Source organism: Pogonomyrmex barbatus, unplaced genomic scaffold (assembly GCF_055798465.1).
Source record: "Pogonomyrmex barbatus isolate J1 unplaced genomic scaffold, ASM5579846v1 scaffold1, whole genome shotgun sequence".
Lineage (NCBI taxonomy): Eukaryota > Metazoa > Arthropoda > Insecta > Hymenoptera > Formicidae > Pogonomyrmex > Pogonomyrmex barbatus.
In genome coordinates, this window is record NW_028297098.1 from 24,735,473 (window position 1) to 24,753,864 (window position 18,392).

Consider the following 18,392-nt stretch of genomic DNA (forward strand, 5'->3'; position numbering starts at 1 on the left):
TCGTTCGGCCTGCCGGGAAATACTGTAATTCGCGAGGATGGAAATAGCGATTAATCCGCATTAATCCCAGGACGCGAATGTTTCTTTGAGAGATAGTATTTTCTCTCTTTCTCTTAGTCTTTTTCTTCATTACTGGAACTTTAAATAACTAAATCTTTTCCTTTCTCTGGATAATTTTGGCGAAACATTAAATCCTATTTCTTTACATTTTTTTCTATTTTGATTTAGTTTAATGAAGTCTCGTGTGTGTGTGTGTGTGTGTGTGTGTGTGTGTGTGTGTGTGTGTGTGTTGTCGCTTTAATTATTATTATATTTTCAGTACATTACCTCGCACTTCAAAATTAAAAAAGGACAAAGTTGTTTTTAGGAGATTTGTTCTTTTGAAAATCAACTTGTGATTTTTAAAAGCTTTCTGCAACTTACGCTAATTTTGTTATTATGATAATAATTAAAGAACGAAGTGTATTTTCTTCTGTTTATCGTTTTATTTGAGCAGTTGGAGACGAGCTAATAAGAGTCAGACCGCAGATGGTAGTGCGTAAATATTAATGCCATATATATATTGCTTCTGTAATGACCGCCAAACATTTCGATTTGCTTTGGATCCTGCTTAATAATAAACTAAATGAAAGGAACATTAGCGAGATGTATAACGCACATTCGTCGATCATTATTGAAATCGTATATGTATATTCATATAAATATTTACTATCTATTTACTGTCTATAATCTTGTTAGGCTTCTTCCATTATTTAGATTTTGTATCGGAAAGTGCTTCTCCATTTCCTCTACTTCTTGCTCGTTCAATAACTTAAGAAATAACTTAATTTAATAACTTTAATAACTTTAATAACAGTAACTTAATTTAAAACTTTTTCTTAATAATATCTATATCGTCATTTATATTTCATATTATAATTTTAACAGTTTTCATATAACAAAGCAAGTTATTCATATAAATAAAACAAAAATATATAAATATATATATATTTATGTACATATATTTGATAAAAAAAAATTTGAGAACAATTTTGATTATCAAGATGACCGAAAAATATACTTTTTTTATATTCAGTTTTGTATATTCAGTTTTGTATATTCAGTTTTTCTATATTCAGTTAAACAAAGGGAAATATGTGAAAAGTTCGTAAAAAGTGAATATTTATTTCTAAAAAAAAATTAAATATCCAGAATCTCATACATATATTTCTAGTTAAAACTTTACCGATCTATAAATGCTTATGATATCCTATTTTTGATATCTTTTAAATATCTTCAGAATTTATATGTTGTTAGTATTTGTTTATAAAAAAAGAACCAAATAGGAACGAGCGTATTTGAAATCTTTGTCACAGTTGGAACAAACGTGACGAAGTATAGAGCGACATCTCGTTATATTCTACATAAAATAGAATAACAAAGTACTGGGGCAAGAGAAACTCTCTCTGCCATCTTAAACTGCCAATTTCCGGCTTCATTCTCGCGGAGTGTTCGGTCCACACGTGTATGTTTGTCCTAAGGAGAAAAAAAAATCCGATCGGAACGAGGGCAATTAAGGAACAATTCCCATAATTCCACTTCTTAATTAGTATCCTGTTCGGCACGAACAGACGAAGAAAGGATTGCCAAAGATTTTCGGGATTTCGGTTTTAACACGCGATTCTCCTCACGGTTTTAATTCATACGCGGATACGTCGCGAATGCATAAATTAGGCCTAATTGTCGGCGGATCGACACCGAAGGATCGTGTGAATTGTTGTAAAAAAAAAAAGATCGTTCCACTAAACAGGCCTTTACTTTCGCGTGACGAGCGATCTAGCGGGAATATTCCGTTTGTTTACGTCAACGGCAGCCTTCGCGCGCGCGGATCACGAACGAGCGAGCGAGAGAAGAAGAGAGAGCGAAAGAGATCAACCGAGAGGTGGGGGAGCGACAGAAAGAGACGGGAGATCGACTCGAGCGGCTGTCGGCTGCATTCGGCTCACTTTCACTCGAGCCGCGCGCGAGCGCGATTTCGGCGGCGCTGGATCGTAACAGATTTCGCGCGGGGAAGATCGACGATCGCGGAATAGGCGTGAACGCGTTCGTCGCTACTGGCGACCGGCGGCGGCGCCGATGCAAGGGACGCAAGCGAAGAAGCGAATCGAGGAACGATCGTCGCGTCGTCGTATCGCGCGTCGCGTTGCCTCGCACCGCGTCTTCTGCTATCGGCCACGGAGAGGGGGGGGGGGAGGATTGACAGGCGGCCATGTTTGGTAGCAGCGGCCGCACGTGTTGACGCGGCCAGTCGCGGCCAGATGTTACACGTGCGTGCACGTGTGTGGATTCGGAGAATAAGAGAGAGAGAGAGAGAGAGAGAGAGAGAGAGGGGAATAGGGAGAGATAGGGATAGAGAATCGTTGAGAACCACCGAATTCTGCCCGCAGGTGTAGAAAGGACCGGCAAGAAGGAATCGCCTGGGGGTGTTCTCAAGTGAGCCGACGCGGCGACACCGCCGTCGCGACGCCACATCTGGCGAGATCGCGGCACGAGCGAGAAGGACAGAGAGAGACCCGAGGCCTCGCGCGCGAGGTAGGAGGCGACCGCGGCGTTCGCGCACGCGTGCTGGCCCGTTCCGATCAGTCAACCGGTGGCGAACGTCGCCTGGTTCTTGGAACTTCGGTTTCGCGCGCGGAGCCGCGATCGCGAGTTGCCGAGGCGCCGAATCGCCGTTCGCCCCGCGCGCGCGCGCGCGCGTGTGTCCTTCGCGGCGAGTTTGTTTACGACGCGCGGAACGCCGTTGGAGAGGAATCTGACAATCCGACTCCCGGCGCTCACGATCGTTGCCGAGCGAAATTGAAAACGGGACACGACGTCTCCTGACGGACGCCGTACGTTCGCGCGAGTTTTTTTCCGAGAGGGGACGGAGTGAAATTTATCGGCGACGCTCGCGGAAGAACGATTCGTCAAGTTGGCCAGATTGTTTAAAGATTCTTAACGAATTCTTGCGACGAGAAAGGAGGAAGATAACGAAGGACACGGGACTTGTGTGCATCGGTTTCGGAGAACGGGAGGAATTTGGAGTTCGTCACGACGGGACCGATAAAAGGAAAGGAGGCGGAGTGCGATAGGAAGAGCGAGAGGAGAGATAAGACGCTTCGCTCGAGCGAGGAAAAGTGGCCATTTTAATACCAGTGACTTGTTACTCCGAGGGAAGCCTCCGATATTTTCCGTATGTTTTTTCCGGTTGAGACGGGATACAGATTTCTCCGTGGATTTATTCGTGAGTTCAGCGTTCCGTCGTGTCGCCAACGTTGTCGTCGTGGCGATTGCTGTCACTGCTGCTGTCATAGTCGCTGGAATGATGTATTGCGCGTACAATGACAATCGCCAAGGTGGATCATCATCGCGAATGCCGGTAGCAGATCGTCGGTGGTGAATGGAGAATTAACGCAGTGGATCAGATCGCACGTACAATTAATACAGAGTGATGCAGTGCCGTAGTGTTAGTGACCAGTGCCACGTGCCCGTTGTTTGGATTACTTGAAGATGCCTTCGTCCGGTGGATATTATGACGACAGGAATCCTCTGCTCAAGGGCACCTTATCGAGGTGAGTACAGTCTCCCTTTTCTCCATCGCAGCACTTTAAACTCGGCAAATTCGGTGCTGTCGTTGGTATTTAAATGGAAAATTGTCAGTTGCAATATTTTCGAGATTTTTTTTCGACGAGCATTATAATACCGTGCAACAAAAAAAAATTCTTTTTCACGCATGAAAAAATATGTCCGTAAAAGTAGAGACGACTGGCGCGTTCCGTTCCGCGAGATTAAGTTATTTATGTTTTTGTGCATATTTGAAATTTAAAAAAGATTTAGTCGTGATGCAACATGAAATTTTACTTGTGAAAATTATATATTTCCATGTAAAATTAGTTATTGAATCCAGAAATGATAAAATTAATGCGATTGGAGCAAAAGAAAATAAAACAAATTTGTAATAAAAAATTGCTCACATTTTTCTTAGCTTTTTTACCATTCTTTTTGTATACGTTAATGAAAAAGATGCAATTTTCGAGATACTGCGTGTTTTAAGCGCAAATAAACTGCACACAACCAAAATTATTATGATTCGAATATTGAATTTTTTTTTTACTTTTAAGTTTTGCTTCATCAACTTGTTTTGTCTTTGTTTCACATGCTGAATGTAAATTGAGCAAGCTGTCAAATTGCGAAATGTCAAACTGCTGTTAAAATGTTAAAGTACATTCACTTGACATATAATGGTTTATCTACTAAAAAAATCATAGAAAGGCCGGAGAAACCGAAGAAAATGAGAAATTTATGCAATTTAAAAATGTATTTTTTCACCATTTTGCTTTGCTTTAGTTACTTTAATTTTATTATTTTCGAGTTCAGCTACCAATTTTATATGAAAATGCATAATTTTCAAACAATTGTAAAATTTTATCTTGAAAATGACCTTTTTAAATTTCAAATTACATAAAAATAACTTGATCTCATGGAATAAAACGTACTTCTATGTTAGATTTCGTTTTTATTTTCACGGAGATGTCGATTTTTTTATGTATAAGAAAACAATTCTTCTTTGTTACCTGATGTAATATATTACAATTTAAAATTTTTTCGTGTGATTTAATTATTAAACAACTAATAATAATTATAAACAAATCAATAATTATAAATCCTTTGTGTAGTCTAAATTTGTCATTGCTTCTAATTCGATTCATTTGGTAGTAGCAATGAACATGCAAATCATTATAACCGTAGTATCATTGTCTAATTTAAAATGTTAATTGGCAAAATCCATTACCAACTGCCTTGACTTATGGTCGTTGATATGCACATCCTCTTCCCATATCTTCAACTAGTTTACATATATTTTCAAAGCGGAAGGGAGCGAGATACATTTTATTATTTTCTAGTTAAAGTGTACACACACACACACACACACACACACACACACACACACACACACACACACACACACACACACACACACACACACACACACACACACACACACACACGTAAGAGGAAGCGCTGAAAGAGAGAGGGAGAGAGCTGCTTCTTGCGATCGCGAAGTGAAAAGCACGTTCCCGTTGTAGATGTTGCAGAGTTTGAGGAGTTAAACAGACTACGGTCAGCATTCTCAGCGCACGTTTAGTATGCGGCTATCTAATACACTGCTCTTATTTACACGGTGTATACATATCCCGGTAAAATTCACAACAGACGAAGGATAAAGCGAGCCACATTTTTTTAACGCTAAACGAGAACGCGACGTGAAACGCGATGTCAACGTCATTTGCGTGTGTCTATTGAAATTTTTAACATCTCATCTGAAAAGATTCACATTTTTTTATCACAACATATACTGTAATTATATAGTCTTGTGACATTATACAGTTCGTAAATCGGTGACGATCTTTCAATCAACTTAATAATAATTGATAATTAATAAACCTAGATATCTACTATCTGGAGAAACTTGGAAAATCTAGAATTTTTAGGGAATTTATGTCTTAAAAATATTACGAAATTTTCAAGAATTCTTTTCTTTTCTTTTTCTAATATTTTATCTTTATAATTGGGAGTTTGTCGGTTGAATTATTAACGACAATGGCTTCATCCACTTTAAATATCGAAGCACATTGATTTTAAGACTAATTCAATATTCAGTATTGAACACATCGATTTTGTGTTAGATGTAATTTTTTATTTAATGAAGATGAATATTTGTTTTAATAATTTTATAATAGTTGAATTTTGTGTTGGTTATGAGCATTATATAATTTTCTGTTTGCTTACGAAAATAAGGTTAGAAAATTTTATGCAATATAAATATGCATATATTTATTTTTTAAAATCCTATATAATTTTTAGACTATAGTTTCTTTTAAAATTTGTGAATTTCATCATTGAAAATGAATTTTACTTTATGATTCATAAACTTTTATGAGTGGAAAATATTAAGAATTTTGTATTTTACAATAAATATATATTTATTTACATTAAGTAAGATACATTTAAAAATATTTTTATTTGTTCTGGAATTCTTAGCAATCGCCTTGAAAGTCTGAGAATTCTCAGGAAAATTTTTTTTTTCGCGTTTGAATAGACAACTTATAAATGCGAATTGCACACAAATTAAATCAACTATATAACTCGGAATTTTACATTAATGAAGAATCTTGAAGAGCGTACTTTCTTTAACATTTGCTATTATTTGAGGGATAGGAACGTTTCATTAAACGTTTCAAGCAGGAAAATCTCGATACATTTAAAATCCATGATGAAAGTTTTACACATACGGTCGGACATACGGATTGCGTTCGATCCGGTTTCGCCGGGTATTTTGGCGCACGGTTTATAAAAACGACGGCCTCGACGTCGCGTCGTTATGTCGGTGCATTTGTAACCGTTGTCCTTGGTGCGGCCCTGTTAAATGCAAACTAGCAAATGAAGGGCAATCCGTATCGATATCCGACTTGCGTCTGGTTTACGCACGCATCCCTCGCACGTGTCTGCGACTTGCGTGCGTAGCCTCGCCGCGGCGATCGAACACGCGGCCTTTAATTTATCAAATGTCGAAACTCGCGATCTTGTAACACACAGAAGGAAAAATAACAAGTCGATTATACATGCAGATAATCAATTATTTAATTATTATGTAACAATCAACGCGTAGCAAAACACCATCGATAAGGCAAATAGCAAAACGATAATATAACTATAATTATTGAAAATAACGGAAAACAACTTTAAAGGAGATAGAGAAAGATAACAATTAAAAATGTAAGTGGCGGAAAATTGAATTAACCGTAAAGCGCCTAGGAAAATTGCTCTTGCCATTATCCAGACGCTTCATTTATGAAAAATGTAATGTTTTTTTTTTTTTTTTTTTTTTTTTTTAATTTTTTTCCTATCCTCATTCGACCGCGATTCTCTTGATATCACGTGCACACATAGGATAACATTCCTGTGAGCAATGCAAAGTGTTTCGTGACTCAATGAATTGTCTCGTGAAACGCAGCGATGACCGCGATGATCGCGATGTGTCGGGTTCACGCACATTTCGCACGTCAGCTTCGTCGTTAACGACGAGATACTCGCAGCGACGCGTTGCACGCAGTATTAGCCAGCACTTGAAACAATACTCACGTAACGCCGTCACGGCTGTCCTCGAATTTCGCAAAATAACGTGGAGGCTTACGCGCTGACTTATATTCAATGTAAACGTAATTAACGACCGAGCAGCTGGTAGAATAATAATTTCGCTGTTTGCATGCCTCCCTGCTGGAAATATTTAGCGCCGGAATATCGCCACGGTGTACTCGTTTACAATCATGATAACCGCATATTTCTCACCCCAGACACGAGTATACACAAAATCTACTTGTGTGTAAGTAGAGCTTCTAAGTTAATTAAAAAATTGCGTAATAGTTTTCAGTAATAATGATAAATTTCTTCTTGTGAAGAAAGGGGGTTGGGGAAGGGAGGGAGTGATATTATTTATTTGATTATCGATTCAATAAATCGATAAGTATGGCTTTAACTTTAGATTGCCACGGTGCAAGTCTGTTAAAAATAACAGTACATGTCAAGTTGACTTAAGAGAAAAGTGAGAAAAAAATCTTTTGAAGATAAATCGATATTTTATTTTAGAAATGATAAGCGTAAATACTTAATAAGTAATTTTTCGCAAAGAATTCCTTCCTTACAGAATGATTTCCTTACAGATGATTTCCTATCTTAAATATGGATTTGTTCTAAATTTCGATATCCGTTATGATGAAAAAAATAACCTTTTATTTATATTACATATCCAAAGATTAAAAATATCAAAAAACATGATTCACTTTTATTATATTTCTCTGTCAAAAACAACTTGGGCCACTTGGATCGTTGATGGCATATTTCCGATTTTCACAAAATATGTCTTTTGACCGGCGTCCTTTGATTCTTTATTCCTACCAATAGCTGTTTTTTAAGAACAAAAATTGATCCCTGCCATTTACCATTTATCGATTAATTTAAAATAAAAAAGAATCGCTTGGATCTTCAAATCGTGGAACTGCGAAAAGCTATAAAATATATTGCGAAAGAAACTTTTTTTGCTGTAGTGTTCTATATGCTTGATTGTTAATAGCTGTTTATTTTATAGCCGTTTTAGTATTGATGGAATTTAATAGAAATGTTAATGTTGCATTAAATTATCATTAAATGATTAATTGTATTATTAGTGAGGACCGTTGTATCAAATGTCAATGATTATCTTCAGTATTAATTCAACTAATTTATTTTAAATTAATAACAGTGCGCTTGGAAAGCTTCACTATTAAATATTCAGATTTCATCGATATATAAAGTCGGTATACAATATTGGTCGGTGACTTTTTTAACTTTCGCGACACGTTAGATAAGTTAGTGTCAGATATATATATATATATACAGCCGATAATTCTACGGCTGTGAATCCTCAAATTGTCGCGGCGAAACGAAGAGAAAGTTGACTCGGACGAATCCGGCCGATGACAAAATAATAACTCGATAACGAGCGTACAAGTTCGAGCGAGTTCTATTCCCGAAAGAACCGTTTCGAGTGACGCGCCTGTCAATAAGAATCCATCGCAGGCGTGGAATTCCTTTCACCACCGTACGGTCATCGTTTCGCTTCGTAGGAAGCTCCTCCGAGACGACTCTCGCTCGAGCGTGACGTGGATGGATCGATTTTGCGCGCGCGGCATAATAAACCCGTGAAATATTAACCGAAATATTATAATTACCTCAATTATGAGTAATTATCATGGTTTCGTAAAACACACGCGATACCAGAGTTTAATTTTATGATATTTACATATACTTTCGTTTCTTTTTAAAGAATCACTAATGTACTTTCAATCTGGTTTAATTAACGATTATATTATTACAGTGTCTGATAAGAGGAACGCATTTGATGAACAAGACGTTGAAACCTGTAATCATCTTTTGTTATGTTGAATCATTAATTGAGTATCATACTTTCTCCGCGCGAAATATCGAAACTAAATATTTTTATGCAAGTAGTATCATTCAGAATCAAAGTTCTATTAAAACTTAGCTACATACTTAACTAAAAAATAAAGTTTTGCTATTTAAGTGTTTTTAAATATCTATTGGTAATTAATAATCCATTATAAAATATATATAAATTTATAATTATGTGATAAGTGTAATGTAATTCAATGTAATTAATATAAGATATTTATATTTTATTAATATAATGCTATATATTTTTAATGATCTTTTGATGTTGACAAATTGTTGATTAGCAAATTGTTTTCGTTTAAACGTTCGTATTTAAAATTAAATATTATATGTATGTCAGAAAGAAACATTTTCTTTTCTCTGCTCTCTCGATATCTTAAGTAAATTTGACTGTGAAAATATTTTTTTTATTTCTTGAATGGTAGATAACGAACTGTGAGTCATAAATAATGAAGAAAATTGAAAAAATCATTAATGTACAAAAATTTTCTAATTGTTTGCTTTAATGTGTGTTGATAATTTTCATATGTATAAATTATACAATATCCACTTCTATAAGTTTAATTTCTATTTTGTATGAATTAATGGCGAATTAAATATTTGTTTTCCGATAAATAGTCGCCGATTTATAATTCAGCAATTGGAAACAATTAATCATACTGGCTAATGATCTTTGACTGCCAATCATAGAAAATAATCACGTTTGATTTTCTGTGATAATTATCACAAATAAATAATAACATTTGACTAATTACGTAAAGTTAATGTTTATTTAAAGTAAGACATAAAATTTCTTCTTTTAAAACGCAATAGATAATAGACATATGTATAATTTATCAAATTACATAAAAATTTAATTAAAATGAAAGTAAATTCTATCTTTAAACAAATGTTAGACTTAAATATATTTCTTCTTGAACTAATTAATTAAACGTTCAAATTGCAAAAAGGATTAAATAATTTGCGTGCAATTGTTAAATTATACATAATCTATATATATATATATATATATATATATATATATATATATATTATATATATTATATTTATACTCACAAGTATTCGTGCACATATGTATGTATGAATCAAATTGCAGCGTGTTCGTCGTATCTAGAGATTCACGTAACGATATCTCCATTAGTCTTCCAAATCCACTCTCGGAGTGGAATTAATCATCTCGAGCACGACGTTAGTAGATCTACAATATGAAACGTAACACGTGCGATTATTAGCAGCGGCACACGGAAGGAAGTATTCCCGACACGCATACATTTCCTATCGCTTGCGAGAGTGAATTTTATAAAATAAAATTTGTCGCGCGAGCGTGAAGTCGCGTTTCTCGATTATTACGTAGCGTTTCGTGCTTTGTTTATAACATTTGAGACGGTTGGCACAGCGCGAGGCTTATTGTTTACACTGCGCGCTTATCTCGATGTTTTTGCGGCGAGGCGCGGCTCGGCCTGCCAGCGGTGGCGGGGGGGGGGAGGGGAGCCGCGTGACGCCGCATTACCGTTCGAGACGCGAGCGCGACGAGGTGCGATACACATCTTGAACGCGATCACTCCCTATGAAGGCGATGCTCGGACCGCACAATCGTCCAATTCCCTCGCGTTCGTAAGCATTAGGCCTTGCACACAATGGAGAAACAGGAATAAGTGTTAGATTTAGGAATAAAAATTAGGAATAAAGATTGAACGTAAAATGGACATAGGTAAATATTAGATATAGACTACGTTCAGAAACACCATCCGAATGACGATCCGTGTATCCTCTTATCCTTGTTTAACATTCGACGAACAACAAGGATAAAACGATACGGTGGAGTCACTCGGGTGTTGTTTCCGAACGTAGCCATAGTTACATACATATATCAAATATTAAATTTTGGAAATAAACATTGGGATAGACGTAGAGGATAGACGTAACGCAAAATGGACATAGGTAAATATAAACTACAGCTATATTTGTATAGCTGTATCTTATATTTACTTGTGTCCATTTTGCGTTACGTTTAATCTCTATCCCCAAATTTTATTTCCAAAATTAAATATTTACTCCTGTTTCTAATTCCTATTCCTGTTCCATTGTGCGTAGGGCCTTATCGTCGGTCGTTGCTCGAGGCGAGGGCCTATCTCATTCGATTCATCTGTACGAAACGATGTAAATGTAGTTCGGCTATTATTTTCGTATTCTAAAACACGCCACGAAGCGCCGGATTCAACGGATTTTCGAGTAACAAAAGAACATAATACGCACTGATCATCCATTAATAACAATGTCCTTCATGGGATTTGTCCGTGCGATATTGACTGAACATTGTTAAATGGTCTCCCTGTCTTACGCAACCGTTAATTCAGTTTTATGAATCGTCGTACTGCGTAGTAAACAAGATCAAATGACGCGTGATTTTTCAACTCTTCATAGTAAGATTCGTCCGTTTAGTTTATTAAACGAGACATCGCGGGATGTCGAAGAATTTCAGTTTTGCGTGATCTCATTTTTGTCATTGTAAAATAATAAGATGCGCATCGCGTGCGATTAATTTTGGCCAAGTGTCGCGTGATTTAATTAGTACATGTACGGTTGTAATTGACATGCAATCGTGTTTTCGCGAGTGTGTGAGAGTGCAAGCAAGACAGGAGGAGGAGAGAAGGAACCATCTGAGAGGAGGAGCAGGGAGGCATCGGCGGAGCAACGCAAGGTAATTATTTAATTTTTAATTCTTATTTAAGTTTATTAGTATAAAATTGTATTTTTATTTATGAAATTTTACAAATGCTTATATTTGTGATAAAAATCTGGAAAATTATTTTGCGTAATTATTTATTGCAATATTAATTTTTTGAACGCCTCTATAAATTGTGTATATTTCTATTTTGCAATTCAACGTATTCCGCCGCAGCGCATCAAATTGGAGTGTTGAATTATCTTTTATTTGGGGCAATGGATCTGTGAAAGCGTGTTGCGTCGGATTAATTTGAGATTGAAATGTATGCGTATATTCATTTACGATTAAATGAATATGACGTTTCATAGATTCACCGTCGGAAAATGGATGAGAGTTAGAATTTATTAATATTAATATTCAATCCTGGAATGTATATAATCGTCCATTGATTTATCCTTACAAGGATGCATACATATTTACTTTTATCGACACATTTCGTGTCATGTTTTATTATATATGATAAATGTTAATTGCGAGATGTCAGTCATTTGAAATTTACTGGAATAATTCGTAAGCATGAATGAAAAGTATAATAAATATCGATAAAAAATATCTCATAGAGTAAAGGAGTAATAAGAATAATAATAGTGTTTATGTAAGAGAAAAATTCTGGAGATATTTTATTTCGTATTTTAGGTGAGATTTTATTGAAACGCAATTGAAAGCATCATAAAGATATATAAAAATAAATTAATAACATGTGTGCAGTTTACTTAAATATAAAATTTTCAGTTTATTTTTAAGATAAAATACAGAAAGAATTGAAGTGAAAGAATATAATAAATAAAACACTGATATTTTTAAAGTATAAAATGACATATAAAATATAAAATTGTTTCATATTATTCTTATAGACAATGAGAAGCGGAAAAAAATCGTTATTGTATGTATGTATTTAATTATATGTATTTAATAAGTAACATAAAAATAAATGCCTATAAAATAATCCAGGATTGAATGTAACGCGAATTATTGTAGGAAATTAATACTATTATTAGAAAGTTTCTTTTGCAAATAATATTTTATACAATCACGTAGCGTGCTTCAGTTGCTTAATTGTTTTTAATAACAAACTTGCCAATAATTTTATTTTAATTTTATATAACCCATTTATTCATACTCAATAATTCGATACTCATATTTGACTGTATCACTCCTCAAAGCAGAGGAAAATATGAAGTTTAAGAAATTTCTTATCGCGAAGTTTTATCGCTGATTTTCCACGTGCGCTATCATATCTTCCTCCACGCTTGAATTCCGTAATGATGACCAATGAAATTAAACCTTCGATGAGTACATTCTTTCACTGGGCTAACCAGCTTTCGCGTTTGTTCGATATTTCACGCGTGCGGAATATGTCGAACGTACACAGCGGTAGGTAGACGGAGGACACGCGTAGGGGATGAAAGGAGCGTGCTGGCGCCGCCCTTCTGTTCTCATTATCGTGCACGGCGATAGGGCGCCAAGAGGACGGGAACCCTCTCTGGCGGCACTTTCTCTATTTAATGCCCCCGGACTCTCGCAGGCTGTATACACTAATATCGATTCGCACATTCGCGACAAATTGCGAGGATATAAGGTAATTGAACGAAATTAGGGGGTGGATAATCGAACGTCGGAGTTTTGAGGAAATTACGAGCGATTCCCCTCTTGATGTACGCGCTCGCACGAACCGCATGGTCTATCTTTCCTCGCTGCAGACACGCTTGCTTGCGCTATGCTTTCTTTTTTTTTTTCTTTTTTTTTCCCTTCACTCGACAACATTAAGAGGCAGATAATTTGAACGAGCTTTTTACGCGGCTCTCGAGACGCACGAGAGTCTAAGGTTATACCCGCGAAGAAACAAAGTCTGCTTTTTCAGCTGCGCTTTCTGTCCATTTTCTTTCCTCAAATCGCGCGCCGAGCTTGCAAACAGACGCACGTCGCCGTCTTTTTTAGGACTTTATACGTGCGTAATATATTATTCTTGATGCCGAAAGCAAGTATAACAAAGATATCTTTAGGGCTTGGAACACAGGAAATGATGAATAATGAATTAAAAATAGAGGATTGGAAATAGAAAATTAAATTTTTCGATATTTAAAAATCGATGCTTTTCGATGTGCATCAAGGAATATCAAGATATTCTTTTTGATCGAAAAAAATTTTTTGTTTCCAGTTCTTTATATCTAACTCTTTATTTTTTATTTCCGTTTATTATCCGTCAAGCCCTTACCCTTTTCTCGCTTTTATTTCCTTATTCTCATTTTCATCAATGTATTGTAGATTAATTGCAATCTCGGTTCAATTTACTCTTTATCTTCTTTAATTCATAGAGCTGCATGAAGATGGAAAGTGAGTTTAATCGAGTCAAAGTTAATCTATGCTCATTAATCCACATTGGGGGTTAAATATATTTTGAAGTTAATAATATATGACATCAACGTTTCCAATTTCTTCGAGATACCATGAGATGCATGCCGTATAAAATTCTACATTTTGGTAAATTCGTTTTTCGCGAAACAGTTACGCCATTTTCCACTTTGCGCGTTTAATACTCGCTCGCGCGAGTTAAGCGTGAAACGTGGAAAGAGGGAAAACGAAGAGAAAAATCATTTGCGAGAGGGAGGAGGGAAGGAGAGGCAAGTGGGAGGGGGGGGGCCATAGGAGCAGACGATGGCGCCGTGTTTCTTTTCTCATTATCGTAGCCGCAGGGTTCCGACACTCGATACAACGTTAGTACGTTGACCTATTTTTCCGCCCTCTAATCTCTCCCGTATCTTCGCATCGTCGATTATGTGACAGTAACTGAATATCAGAATTATTTTATTGTGACTGAAAAAAAAACTCTCTCTCTCAGTAGGAAATATCTTGAAATAAAAACGTTTCCATTATAGGTATAAAAATTAATTATTTCTGTCTCGAAATATTTAAGCGTTACACGGAATCTCGCGGGGGGGGGGGGGAGTTGAAGTTTATTTAAGCACATGCACGATATTGGAAAATAATTTAAATGAGATTAAATAATTTTCGCGCGAAGTCTACGTCGCGACGACGGACGACGCGGTAATTTCTCGATCTTAAAATATTACACGCGATATGTATATCCCGCGTGCGGAACGCGATTCATAAGTTATCGCACAAGAATGTGCTTTGATTTCTTTTTTTTTTTTTTTTTTTTTTTTATTATCGCGTGATGTCGGGGCGCGTCGTTTGCCACGCGCGTTCTCGAGACCGTTTTGACGTTTTCGCCCGCTATCGGTGCCCGGTCGGCACAAAAGTGATCGAGTCGGTTCCGACACGAAACGGGCAAATCGACGACACGAGAAAAGGAGATTTTTTTTCTCCTGTGACTTGGTGGGTCAGGTTAGGAATGTTAGTCGAATAGGGGGCGAGCTTATCGAGCGCACGCATCGTCACGCTTCGGGCATAGCTTCGAAACTCCGACCTTCGAGCGAGCGGCCACGCTCAGACTTAAACTTATTTTCCCCCCCATACGTGACAATTATAGAGATAATCGAGATATCGTTTTATAACTTTATACGTCCTCGCGTCCAAGAATGATATTTTTCAGAATGATATTTTTCGGCGTTCCGCTTTGGAACGGCATCCTTCGATCGTTCCGCGAAATACCTGAAAATTTATTTCTTCCAAGTCCGATCTCTCTCTCTCTCTCTCTCTTTCTCTCTCTCTCTCTCTCTTTCTTTTTCTCTCTCTTCTAATGGTATTAATTTTGCAAATTACACCAAGAAAATGCATTATGTATAGATATTTATTCATGGTCTTTTTAGGAATCTCTTTATCACTCGCGAGTGTTTTATTCATTTCTTTTTATGTTTTTACATTCTTATTCTCTTTAACGTGACATCCGCGACTTAATTGAAGTAATTTTCGTTAAAAGTTTCCATACTAGCACGAATGCACAATGACTGATAAGTACGAAAGGAAAAAGAAGGAAAAAGAACTCGTATGCATAATCTTATCTGGGGTCCGCGGTAACGGCGATATACGTGCGCGTTGATTCGTCGTAAATTGCTTCGAGAAAATATATTCGGTTTGTTAGCGTGCCAGCTGTAGAAGCGAGATAATTGGAGCAACCGAGAATTCTTTCAAATACGTTAATTATTTTCAAGCTGTCCGAGTAGTTAATTAAATTTCTGGCTACAACCAGAGATGCAAATAAAAAATTATTCAATTCTCCGATGGTGAAACTCTAAACTGAAAGTATGGCCCGATAACAAAATCGGTCTTCTTGACTCGCAGAATTTTTCTGAATGATAATCAGCGTTTCCCGTAAATTAAAAAAAGGACATTTCCCTTTAATATCCCGTATAAAAACGAGCAGTATAATTTTTATTCGTTGTATCTGCTATTTTGATCAGTAACGGTGCAATTTTTTTCGAAACAGCTTTCCAAACAGAGATCCCCAAAGGACGTCCAATTGACGAGGCCGACATATTTGCACGTATAAATAAATAACATTGGAGTTTTTATTATATTACGTTAAATTAAAAATTGGAAAATGTGTATTGAGAATCGAAATCGGGTATCGATTTTTGTGCAGAGGGAAATTCACGATTCTTACCACTCGGCAAAAATCGCCGAGTTTAATTTCTTATCGGCTTTCAATTTTCGTTTATGTAATTTGCACGCAACGTTAAACACGGAAGGAAATCATCTGATCGTCGAATTGACAATGATTGAATAAAGCGAGGCACTCGCGCGCCATCGATAATTCGTAGTCGAAGAGAAAGGCCGTAGTGGCGTAGGCGCTTTCCCCAGTTTACTCACCGGTTCCTTCGGCTTCGTTGCAAAGTACAACGCCAAAGAAACAACGAGATACATGCAGTATAATCCTCCTCGCGAAATGAAAACGGCAATCGGCCGGGGCCGTCGAACTCGGGCAGATCGTACAACCTTGAGCTCGCGATAACCGATCGATGATAAAAGCGACAGAACGCGATCACGGTAATCCTACAGTGGAATTTTTTAAAGGGACGATTACTTGTTTGCCTAAAGTCTGCATTTATATTTACCATTACACGGCAAAAAAAAAAATTAGCTTTAAAAAATCAAGACACTGTATGTGTATTCTCACATACAAGCAGGAATATTGTAATCTTCATATAAAAGATTTTTAGTCTCGAGTCGAGTAATACTTGTATCGATACAAAGCTAATCAAATCAAGACTAAAATTTTTAAAAAGATTATAACATTCTCTTGATTTAAGATTAATTTCTTTTTGTAAAATTATCACGTCGTACAAATAAAGGGATGAAATTCGCTTCTTAAATAATTAAAGGAAGATTTCAAAGGAAGATTTTAGAATAAATAAAATAGATGAAAGATATAGTACATATAATTATAAATTATAAATATAATTATAAATAATTATAAATATTTCGCACATATGTTATAATTGATGATTATAAATATAAAAGACATATTTTGCATATTGATTTTTTTATAACGAAATATCTGTTTATGTTAAAGTATTTTTTTTATAAATGTTATTATTATTATTAGAAGAAACATCGGTAACTTTTTCACGTGCACGTATATAATGCAACATAAAATTATGTATAATTATATATTATTATATGTAATTGTATATAATTTTATATATATATATATATATATATATATATATATATATATATACATATAATCCAAAAACAATGTCATTCTGTTTTATTTATTACAGAACATTACGATATAATATTACGTTGCAAAATGTATGCGAATATTTATTTTTTGACAACGTGGTTTTAAATTATCATTTTTATTTTCATTATCTTGAAACATAATATTTTGCATTTCGTGTGATTGCTCTTATTTTTTGCGTTTACTAATATTGGACAGTCTCGCGTTTATTTTATGAGACCGAGTAGGACAGTTTCGAAAATATCTCGTAACTGAATATTGTGCACACTGATGGAGAAATGTAATTCACGAATAGCGCACATCCTCGGACAATGCTGCAACTTGTACATTTGTAACTGGACATTAACTGCATAACAAATAAGCACAACGTATTGATTACAGGCGCATTATTTTCCTCGGCGTTTCCCTCAGGTTACGCGTATTCCGGCGAAAATTGTTGCAAATGATCGTCCTTTACCGTAGCAATGAGACTGTAACTGACATGAGACTTTCCGTCTGACTGTTATTAGCCGCACGCAATTGATTTCTTCATACGTATGCGCTGTGTTAATTATGCAGATGGCACAGCTGATTGATTGGTCTTCCTACGACGAAGCAAGTCTTTGAGAAAATTGTTCGCCGCGAGAAATTAACGCACGTCGACAATTAACCGCACAACCTGTGTTCTCTTAAGTTTCTATATTTTCTCTCTATTTTTTATCACAGAATACTTCGAATACTTCCGTGAATAATTTAATTTAGCAACGTATAACGATAAAACGAAGTTTCGATTTCCTCCTGATGAAAATTTACGTTGTAATTTAGAATCACAGATTAAAGATCATATGAATTGTTGTACTCATTCATCAAAAAAGAACGTTCAAAAAAAATGCATTTACATTCACACATTTCGCGATAATTGTAGGTAACTACTGTGATTACGATTTTTACTGAATTTGTCTGGCTTTCACGCCAAAGTGTCGATTTCGCTTTTATTTTCGACCGACGATTTTC

The 18,392-nt window shown here is 36.0% G+C and overlaps 1 protein-coding gene across 4 annotated transcripts in view; it reads left to right on the plus strand.

Annotated features, from left to right (window-relative positions):
* The first annotated feature begins 2,405 nt into the window (after positions 1-2,405).
* The window catches only part of lilli (AF4/FMR2 family member lilliputian), a 211,105-nt gene continuing 195,118 nt past the window's right edge, over positions 2,406-18,392 (plus strand). Inside the window, exon 1 of one of the 4 annotated variants that reach the window (XM_011631836.3) lies at positions 2,406-3,590. In XM_011631836.3, coding sequence (XP_011630138.2) covers positions 3,529-3,590 — 62 coding nt within the window. In that variant the 5' untranslated portion in view covers positions 2,406-3,528. Of the gene's footprint in view, positions 3,591-11,589; positions 11,729-18,392 lie in introns of those variants that run through there. The other 3 variants (XM_011631838.3, XM_089085321.1, XM_089085322.1) reach the window with 3 other exon arrangements.